This window comes from Pagrus major, chromosome 7 (genome assembly GCF_040436345.1).
Source record: "Pagrus major chromosome 7, Pma_NU_1.0".
NCBI classification, from domain to species: Eukaryota; Metazoa; Chordata; class Actinopteri; order Spariformes; family Sparidae; genus Pagrus; species Pagrus major.
In genome coordinates, this window is record NC_133221.1 from 29,140,508 (window position 1) to 29,152,086 (window position 11,579).

Here is an 11,579-nt window from a genome sequence, read left to right on the forward strand (position 1 = left end):
CTGTGGGCACACAGAGTGTGGGTGTTCTCCTGGATCTAACACACATGCCATATAAATGTGACGCCTTTGGTTCGATTCTGGCTGAGGATCTTTCCGACAGCTCCTCTCTTTCACATTAGCCTTCTTTCTCCAACAATGATAAGCATGCCAAAAATATACTAAGGGATTAAAAGTGTCAGTAACTGTGATGTTCCTCATTTTCAGTGAATGCAGCCTATTACATGTCCTCTTGCCCTGTCATTAAATCAGTCTTGTTGTTGTCTTTATTAACACAAAATGAAACTGGTGAGCCATGCGGAACCGATAATCGTGACACCAAACCTTCTGGGGAGTAATATGTTAGATGTAAAGCTGTTTGGTAAGTTTGTTCAAATTGATTTGAAAGACCTGTGTGTTAGTTCTCATTCATTTAAAATCAACAGCATCAGCTAGACCCACCTCCAATCTTTTCTCCTACCCCTCATTTCAAGCGCCCCTCAGAAATCTTCTCTTATGGAATGGGACAACCCTTCTAGACCCTCATACGTCATCAGTTGTCCTCAACGGCCTCTATGTAAACAGTCATGACTGGACTTTTCCAATATGTCATCCCCAAAGTGAGCGACTGTGGCATCTCTGGTATTATCACAAGACCATTTGCTATTTATCTGATGGAGATAGAAGAGTATGGATGTTCACAATTGGTTCACAGCTTCATGCTATTAAACAAGTTATTAAATTTTAAAAAAAGAACACTGCTTTATTATCTGGTCACTAGCTGTGCTTTATAGGCTAACATTAGCAACGTGTGCTCCTAACCTGCCAGTCTGCACTGATATTAGAGGAGCGGTACCAAGTGCAGCAACTTCACTGCAGGACTTGAATTATATTCCGGCTGTCATATACCATCAAAGTGGAGATGCAACATTGAAATACATCAAAATGCAGGACTGTAATGCACAAATCAGCAATAACTATCTAACGTTAGCTAGCTAGCTATTTAGCGACCAAGACGTCAGTAAACTAGTAGCGATTGTTTTATGCTTATTATAAGAAAAGGAGCATAAAAAATTGAAATGACAGAGTTCTCATAACCATCGGTTAGTCTCTTAAAAACATTTGGTGGGCCATGCAGCCCTAACACTTCATCCTTTCCCTACAAGAATCAGGACAACCAACCCCAAGGCGTGAATACACAAAATGGAGGGGTAGGGTCAATTGGTAGGGGCAAGGCGTGTATCAGAATTGTCCACAGCCACACTAGTGGCTCTGACATTCTGCTGAGGATGATAATGTTACATTGCTAACTCCCTCACAATAGATCCTTTTCACAGCAGACATTTTGACTTTGACAAAGCAGTACAAGCACAGGTGTGACCTATAACGTTAACAAAGGCTCCATTCTATTAAGTGTCCCAGTAAGTCATGTTCATGAGGGAGCATGCACAATACGAGAGCCCTGGAACGAGCTCACCTAAGTGGATTCCAGCCATCATTAATGTGAGAAATTCCACCTGTGCTTCTCCTGCTTTGGCTGGTCAAAATGTCTGCCGTGACAAGGGTCTACGACAATGTTAACAGGCTGATGGGTTTTTTTTATTTAGCATGTTAGCATGCTACGATTTGCTGATAAGCACTACACACAAATTAAAGATGAGGTCGATGAGAATGTCATACATGTGCAGGGAATAAACTAAAATAAAAAATCAACATGATGGTGCTGACAGAAGAAATGTTAAGGCATGACACAAGTTACAGTTCTCTGTGGACCATAAATGTGTGTACCAACTGTCATGGTCATCCATTTAATATACTCTTGGGATGTTTCACTGAAAACTGAAAATGTCGACCTCATGGTGGTGCTAGAGGAAAAGTCAGATGATCAACAAGTCAGTAGGATTCACCGTCTGGAGACCATGGATGCCTAACATCTTAATGGATATTTATAGTTATGTATAGTATAAGAACATCCAAGGATGGATTTTTCAAGTAAAAAGTATTCTAAAAATGATGTGATATTAAAGGTCATATTGATCTTTTTTTTGTAGAGCTTGTAGAAATGTGCAGAATAAAAGTATCTCTTTTCCTTAAAACATTATTATAATTGTGAATTAATAATTTCACAATGTTTGTCAGGTCCAAAACGATTGTTTTGTTTATCTCTGTGTAAGAATTCTGACAGTTCGTTACAATTTCTAACAAGGTTTGTCAACCAATAGTTTAACGCCGTTGGTATCACATGCTTCATCTGGTCGAGAGTCTTGGTAGTTGCCAGTTAGCTAGTTAGCGTCAGCGATGTTAACGTTAGCTAGCATTAGCGACATTAGCTACAGCGTTAGCCACAACAAACTGGCAGCCACTTGAGGGGGCAGATGATCTGAACAACAGCAATGTTGGGGGGGATTCCACATTTAGTGGCTGAATGTTATAACCCCTTTAATAATACAGTATATTAGCATTTGTATCTATTTAGAATCAAATAAAAACATTACAAGAAAATCAAGAGTCCAATTTTACAGCTCTACAGATGTTGAAGGTATAGTTGCCTGTTGCCTTGATATTGACAGATCCAATGTGCATCCATTAATATGCAGTAAAATCATACACAGGTGGAACTGACACAAGTGCTTCTGTTATATATACTGTATATCACATCTTCTATCTGAGTTGTTACAGCTGTAACCATGACAACCTGGGTTTAAATTCATTGGACACATGTCACCACCTGAACTGCCTCAGGTTTATTATTGAAATGAAGCAACAGGGCCTAAAAGCCATTATTTTTGCACAATATGCTGTTCCCAACCACTCTCATCACTGCTCTCCACTTCCATCAGCCTCACACCGAATCTCATTTAAATTCTGTATCCCTTAAGGGCACGAGCAACTGCAGGAGTCTCACGTGATTCAGCTGCAGGCAACATCCTTGTGATGTGACTGTACACAGAGATCTGGATAAGAGTGTCTCAGAAGTTTGGTTCATGTCCGGGAAATTTGGCAGGGTTGGTAACTGTATGTGACAGGAAACAGTGTAGAATGTACCCACATACAGTGTAATCTGTAAGTATTGTCAAGTCCAGTATCCAATTAAAGCATGTATTGACTATTTACAGTAACAGCCACTGGTGGCAAGCAACTTTCAGCCAGCATACAGCAATCACAGAGCAACACATGCAGTTTACACACATAATCACACCACACACAGGGGTGATATAGTGGGTCATTCATTATAAAGACAGCGGAGGCATTTGTGGTGTTTCTGCATTAATGATGCTGCAGCACTTTCCAATCATGATAAACTACTGGGTGACACAACGCTTAAGATTTACATGTACACAGCAGACATAATCCTCATAGATTAACACTGGGTCCTGTAGTATCTCAGTTTAATAGATTCCATGGGATTTACTGGTGGTGGTGATAATCAACTATGCCAAATCTCTTCTCTCACATAATCACTGAAGACAGGAAACAGTGAATGAAACAAGTAATGATACAAGGTGCTTGTTTTAAATGTATTTCCTATATTTTTCCAGTTCACACTATGGCTGCTAATCCAGAAACCTGCACTGTGGTGAATGTGTTCTGCAGCACTCAGCGAACATGAAAACATGAGCGTTGGAGCTGTTAATGTTAGGCTTTTCTCTAATGGGAGTTTTCCTCTAATGAGTGTGTCAGTATCCACTTAGGGAAGTGTTGTGACTGCAGGGCTTTACAGCACAACTCTTTTGATGCTCTAGTTTCTGGACTGAAAACATGTCCCATCTCAGCTCATTACAACACACCAAAACCTGCACAGTGGCAGTTTCACAGGAATCACTGTTCTCTCTGGTAAACTTAAATATTGATTTTGTTCAGATACTACACATAAAATATTACAAAGGCTTAAATTTCTTTAATTAGTCCTCAGAATAGGACTACATTTCTGGACTGAAGAAACATAGTCAGTTCATATCGTCACGCAGCTAATGTAACGTTAGACCTCGAGTTGCCAGGAGCTAAACCTGGAAAGAAAACCACCTTGGTACTGTATTCCCTGTCGTCAAATTGGCAGCTAACGGTCTCGGATACCATTTTAGGTCCCGCTTGTGTTTGGCCAGCCCTCTGACCACGCAAACCTTTTCACTTAGCGCTCCTGGTGATCCTGTCACATAGAGCCTGCCACTTTGACATGTAGCTGCATGCCGGGGGCTTAACTCACATTCAGCGCTAACAAAGTCCCTCCCTACCTTTTACAACGCTTTTATAGGAAATACACGAATATGCAGAAGCAAATGTCACTCTGCCTTCAGTTTCAGCTTGACTTTAAAGATACTGACCGAATCTTGGCCTTGTAACGCTATGTTAGCATTAATATTCTAGGCAGTAAGCTAGTTAGCTTGAAATGCTAATGTTTGTGGCATACAAAATACACCCTTGAGTATTTTACTTTTTTCTACAGTTTTTTTTGCAGTTGCTGAGCTGTGACGGGACAGGTAATGTTTGGGAGAGGGATTTAGCAAATGTGAATCGGTTCTTCTCGTCAGTTTCACAGATTTGCAGTTTCACCTTGACTGTAACTTTAAATAACACCTCTTCAGTCTTGCATCATGTAATTCTTGGTACGCACTGAATAAAACACTTTTTCCCTCTGTGTATGGAATACAGTATGCATACAAATATATCCCCTCACTCTGTCTCTGTTACCTTGAAAGGTAAGCATTCAGCCGGGGTTATAAACACAGATAAGTGCATGGAGGAACTTCAACAAGTCTCTCACTTCTGTTCTCTCTGTATTCATTCTCTGCTCTCACTCTTCTATCAGTGTAGTATCTCAAATCTCTCTGGATGTTTTGGCTGCAGATATGCATAATATCTCTTCCCCTATAATGGCCTGTGATCAGTTGATTCGCTTGTCTCCTTCCTCCCACTCTTCTCTCTCTCGCTTTCTCACGACTCTCCCTTCCTCTGTGCCAACATACACAACCTTAGACAGCCTGCACACGCCTGGGGAATGAGCATTAAGTCCAGTATGTTTATTCAGCGGAGGTAGACTGCGTGACGACTAGCTCCTTCCGCACAAGCTGTGTTTGACATTCAGTTAATGCACATGAGAAAGCACAAACACACACAGATATCTCGGTAGGCTTGTGCACACACATAAGAGACGCCCACGTACAACCTATTGACCATTTACATCATGTCAATGTTGGGACCGCTTTGCTGTGATACTTAATGAACCTACGACCAACATAAGCACCAGCTTCATGACTTGTGTGAGTAGCCATCGATCTCAGTGCCACTCAGCTCTAATGACGAGCGACAAGCTTCCACTCCAGAGACACTTTGGCAGCTTTGTCACTGAAAAGCTTTGAGGGTCTCCTCCAAAAGCCAGAAATGAAGAGCTCATTAGTCAACTTGGCCACTTCAGAGGAATGGGTTTGTTGTTACTGTTTTTGTTTCAAAGTTTTTTGAATATGTCAAAGCGGCTGAATATTCCACTTGATCAGCTCTTAATGAACCCACATGGAGTTCTTGGAAGTATAATTGATGACAGTATAGCCCCAGTCCTGCACTGACACATTTAGAATATCAGAGCTGACATTAAATGAGCTCTCTCTATGGATTGCAATCAAGTAAACCTCTTGAACAGAGACGTTATATATCCAATATGTATGTGGAAAGCTAATATACAGGAACACTAGAGCATACCTCTTCACTAGCCAACAGCAACCAGCAAATTAGAGCTGCTAGCTACCCATAAACTATGTATACTGTGATAGGTGCAATCCAGCATGGGGCTTTTTATAATATAATTTGTAAACCAAAATAATAATGCTAATAACTAAAGGTATGCTTACGCTTGGCCTTGGCCGTGAGAGCGTGAAAATACAAAAATGAAACCAACAGAGTGGCATCCACCCTGTTACAAACATGATTTTGAAGCTGTTATTTTAAGGTTAAAAAGAAACACGATGTTGCTTTAAATGCAGTGACATTTGCACTGAAAAGGCCAAAAAAGGAGGATTAAAGCACAGAGTTTGGGCGTCCATGTAGCTCGCCTGGTATTGCCTCCATGTATGGAGGCTGACCAAGTTTCATTCCAGCCTGTGGCACTTTGCTACTTTGCTGCATGTCTCCCCTCTTTCTCCCCCCTTTCCTGTCTGACTCTATGAGCCGTCCTGTCTAAACAAAGGCACAAAGCCAAAAAATGATCTTTAAAACAAAAAGTCCTTGAAAAGACAGTTGGGTTAAGATCCTGTATGGAAAGGCATGTAGGACTGCATATCCTACAAAGGGAACCAGGAGTGAGGGAAGCTAACTTCAAATATCAAACATATTTCACACTCAGTAGAGCGCATACTTCCTCCAAGGCCAACAGCCCCCTTCAATTCAATCAAGACAATTACATTTTATAGCCGTGTATCAGTCTAAATTGTAAACCACCATTAACTGTTAACCTTAATTTATGCTCACCAGATCTAAGATCTGCACCAGAAGTTAATGCTGTCTAATCTGGATGGAGACTCAAGTTTTGTGGGAATCTGTTCAGTAGTTTTTGTGTAATCCTGCTGACAAACCAACAACCAACCAACAAATGGACACAGGTGAACAAATACCCTGTTTTGCAGAGGCAGCAATTGGACCTGAAGACTTGAATTTAAAACCTTGCAAACAGAGTCAGTCAGTCCTCATCGAAGATCTTACACCCAAATCATATTCAACATTAGCTCAGTGGTCTTAATGTGTGCCCCCGCCTTTCGAAGAGTGCAGCCGCACTAGTGAAAACAATGTTGCACATTTGGTTTGAAAAGCAGAGTTACAAACATGCATTTCACTTTCTTACCTTTCTCTATAGTTGTGACTCCCATGGATGGCTGACCCAGGCTGGCCTTCGTCTCCCATTTGCCCTCATCAGGGTGGTACATCTCCACAGAGGGGAGCGGGGTCTGCTGCTGATTCATGCCCCCGAGCACCATGACCTGCCCTCCTAACGCCACAGCTGAGGCCCCCGCCCGTGCTGTGGGAAGAGGCGGCAGCTGGCTCCACGTCTGGCTCTCTACATCCAGGACCTCGACGCTGTCCAGGGGCATGCCGGTCTCGCTGCAGCCCCCCAGCACATAGAGCAGGCCTTCCTGGTAGACGGGAGTGCAGTAGACGCGGCGCTGCGACATAGGGGGGAACTTCTCCCAGTACAGGGACTTGACAGGACTCACCGCCATCTCCTGCACAGGCATGTCTCCAGGACCGAGAGGAGGGGACGCACCATCACACACCGCACCGGGGAGGAGGAAGAGAAGGAGCAGGAGAGGGGCAAGGGAGAGGGTGGAGTGAGGGGGTCCAAAGGTGGAACAAGAGATGGAGAAACAAGCAGAAGCACAAGCTTGTTTCTGTCTGTTTTAGTGACCGCCTCAACCCCACAGAGGGAGAGACAGGGAGAGAGACAAGAGACAGTGAAAGATGAATACAAGGAGTGGGGATGAAGAGGACAGGGATGTTAGTGAGTGAAGGAGTGGACAGAATAGGTAAACAGAAAGAGAGAGGGAATGAGGTGAGTGTCTAACTCACTCCTCAGCCAGATGTCACGACTCTCTCTCTATTCAAATGTTTTATTCATCTGGCTGTTGGTGTTTTCTAGCGGCGAGGCCATCTGCCCTTCAATCCCCTCGATTCCTTTCTCCCCGGCCCTCTCCGCTCCTTCACTGCAGCGTGCCTGGAGGTTATTTGGTTAAAGTTTTGGCTTGAGTATATTCCTGGGAAAAAATAGATGCTTGAAGAGGGTATCCAAGGGCTTGATGTTTAATCCCACAAAAACCTCAAAGTCAAGAGTGGAGGAATTGAAAAAGAGAAAACAGAGTGCGTGAAGAGATGGCCCTGGATCAAAGAGAGAGTTAGGGAACACTGACCTAAACTCGTGCCCTGATAATCCAAGAGAAAGCCTTCATGGCAGAGAATTCTACACCTTCAAACAAATGGCAATTACTCAGGGCTAACAGTGGCCCTCAGCTGCAGCTCCGCAGTTCTATTGCACCCCAGTGATAGCGCCCACAAAATCCTTTAATGAATCAACCAAAGTCTCTAAATGAAAACTCTACAGGAGTGTAATGACTGCGAGACTTTCTTGCATTTTAAGAAAGATTTTCTTCCCTTAATTAAACAAGAAGTCCAAATCCTGGGGCCTTCTGAGCTGGTTGCTTTGCAGCTTCCTCGTGGCTTTGGAGAGGATGAGGAGTCCCTGGTGGGGCACAACCTGGAAGAAACAACAACACAGGATTAGACGAGGAGTTGGTGTATGAACTAACAGCTAGCATGACATCTTACATTAAAGGGAAAAAATGAATCCAGTGTATATGCTGAACAATTACATGTCATATTTTTTCAAGTGTTATATAATGACTAATGAGTGTGAGGGCGCACGTTAGGACAACGCAGGGGGTGGCACTGGTGGGGGTGTGTTGCTTCAGGCGCTGGTGAGACAATGAAATATAATCCAAGAAGTCCAGTTTCAATAACAGATCGATTAATGTAAAGGTTTATCAGATTACTGCACAGTTTATAACACAGAGACAACACTTCACGAGGGAAAGAACTGAAATACGGCGTTCACGTTACAAAGGATTCCACCTTGTGACTGGCCGATTCAGCACCTCGCCCATTGTCATCACGTTGCGACAAAAGTTGAACCAGGTTCAGCTTTGTTACCACACATTCCTGCGTGTTTCTCACCTGTGGTTGCACTCCCAATCCCCCAACCAACCAGTCTGTTTCTAATGAGCGAGAGGGCAGTACTTTTCCTTGTCCTGCTGAAGTCTGACCTGAGACTGGCTTTTAAAGCATTAAAGCTAGAGTAGCTTTTTTTTGTTGTATTTGTATAAAAACTCTCACATCATGACATGCGCTCATTGCACATGACCAGAACAGTCAGAGCTGATTGTGACTGTCTGCAGTTCAGTCATACATTCAGTCTGTTGCTGGCACACGTTGTTATATTCAGTTTGATACAAAACTAGGCCTATGCAAGACATGGTAAAACATCAGCAGTCAAGTACAGTACATTTGTACAAGACTTGTCACGTCAAGGTCGCAGCCTCTCAATAAGCTTTTAAACAGACAGTCAAACTAATGTTAGCTCAAGCAGCTAAACCGTGGGGCTTGCAACAGTATTATTAAAGGTTGTCAGTCTTGTGTAAATATTGACACTGTCCAACTATGTGGCTCTTTGAAATGTCATGATTGTATTTCAGTCCCAGTGAGTAATGGTAAATATATGTAATATCTTAATAAATGTGTGTAAATTGTCCAAATTTCTTTAACAAAGTTTACTTCAAAATATCTCAATTAGACATTCTCCTCAAATCTTCTTCAGTCTTTCAGTGATCTGCTCCCCCACCACTAGCAACAGGGCTCCAGTACAAATTCTAGCGGGAGGTTCACCATCAGAAGCAGACAGAATCAGAACGAGTGATCCTGTCAGGTCTCAAGAAAATAGCACAGAATTCATATTACAATAATGTAGTTGTAATCAGAGGCACATTCATGCGGTTGACAGCAATGAGATGGTGTGCTGTGCATGCATGTGTGTGGATGTGTGCGCGGTGGAGACACAGCAGGAGGCGAGTACACTGTGACCTGAGGACTGACGGGGAAAGCAGTGACATTTAGCAGGAAAGAGGAGAAAAAGAAAGAGACCCAATATATCTCTGTGGTCCTCAGTTTCTCCTCAGCTGTCCTCATCATCCAGTTGTATAATTTTATGTGTTCATAATTAATGATGCCTTATTCCTAGACCTACTTACTGGCCTGAGCCCTGTGGGTGACTGACCTTTAATGAGTGAGAGAGAGAGAAAAAAACAGCAGCGAGGTTAGTGCGTTCCATACCTGCATATATGATCAGCTGCATTCCCATATAGATGGACATTTAAAGGGTAACTCCATCAGTTTTACACAATAAAGTTAGTCAAGCTTATGATATTTTCTCTTTTAAAATTATTTGAGATAAAATCTTGCGACTGCAGTGTAGTTTGTTTATAGCCTAACATTATATTTTTACATCTGGTGATTTCAGTGACGCTTTAAAGATCATAAAAGTGGTGTTCATCTGTGAAGATTATCTTGCTGAACAAAATGTGTAAGTATCGCAAATAACAGAGCTTATTTTCGGCGATAATGCCAAATCAAAGTCAATGTTCCCAGTCTTTTTGTCGAGGGAACCATTGGAGATGCTAACTTCTGGGTTAGCCTACAAAAATACATCATCCCTACACCACTCTATACTCTAGCTATGCAGTCAGCAACACACGACTGACTTAGACTGGTATTGATATTCTCTTTTAACTCTCAGCAAGAACTAGTCCTTCAATTCATCCACAGGTGAGCAAAACATCTCTTTACCAACCCTTTAAAGCTGAAGGCCCCATTGAAGGGCGAACTAATAATTACGGTTTGTGTTGTGTGTGATGTGTTTTGGCATCACAAATTTCTGAAGGCAACTACATAAAAAATATCTGGTATCTGAGTTTTTAGTCCTTCCTCTGTTATTTATCAGTGTTTTCTGATTGCAGTAGTAAAGCCAAAGCCTCTTGTTTTGTTACAATATAAAAGATCCAGCGCGACCATGCTGTTACAAGATGAGGAAGTGTGGTAACATTTGATGTGAACTATGACAGTTAAGTCTTGCTGCTAAATTTAACATCTGAAGCTTGTCACATCATGCAGTGCACCCACATCCTCGCATCAGTCTTCCTGTGGATCTCCATTACTTCCAGTGAGTCTACGAGAGAGATTAACAGACATGTCAAACTAAAAATTATGCAAATGTGTCTTATTTAGTTCTCAGTTCATTACCTGAAATGATCACCTCTCACACTCCGTCCTCCTATCTCTCCTCCTTAATGCTGTGCTTGATGATGCCAAAAATACACGACTTAAAGGCTGGGATATTATGCATTTATCATTTGCCAGTGTTTAAACGACCGTTTCATTTACGTATCTAATTGAGCCGTTTCATCACATAATACCAGTAGGCTAAAGATTACACACTGTTCTCCCACCGTCAGCTGCTCCAGATTATCATACTCCCTGGTTATCAGCTGTGAATGGTGCCGTGTTAGAACGTGTATGGCAGATGTGACTATGGCCAGGACTCCCTGGGGTGCTCTGTTCCTACTAGCAACACATGCTGACAGCCTAATAGAGTGAGCCGACAACACAGTAACAGCTAAATACAGGGAAATCAAGCACCAAGTGGAAGGAAGGACGTAAGAATTGGACACCTGTTGAAAACAAATAGTCACCAGAGTAACCACTAACTGCTGCCAACCATAGCTGCCGTTAGCTAGTTAGCTCAGTTAGCCGTGCAGCTAGCAGTCCAGACTGGGAGTTCAAAGCACTGAGGAAATGTTGGTGTTTAAACTGCCAGCATGGGCGCTTTGGACTGGGGCAGGCCAGAGCTAGTTGGTTAGCATGCTAAACATGCTTTGCAACAGAATACGTAGATGTCAAAACGGTTATTCTTCACGTTCTGTTCTCATTTTAAGGCAACATTTTAAGTTTTGAATGTTTTTGACCAAAATTCCTAAATATCTCACCCTTGAGGGTCCTGAAGAATGAATTATATGAGG

At 42.4% G+C, this 11,579-nt stretch overlaps 1 protein-coding gene across 1 annotated transcript in view; it reads right to left on the minus strand.

Annotated features, from left to right (window-relative positions):
* klhdc8b (kelch domain containing 8B) overlaps positions 1–7,196 on the minus strand; it is a 160,910-nt gene extending 153,714 nt beyond the window's left edge. Inside the window, exon 1 of the mRNA XM_073471139.1 lies at positions 6,806–7,196. Within this exon, the coding sequence (XP_073327240.1) occupies positions 6,806–7,196 (391 nt within the window). The remainder of the gene's footprint in view (positions 1–6,805) is intronic.
* Positions 7,197–11,579: the final 4,383 nt, after the last annotated feature.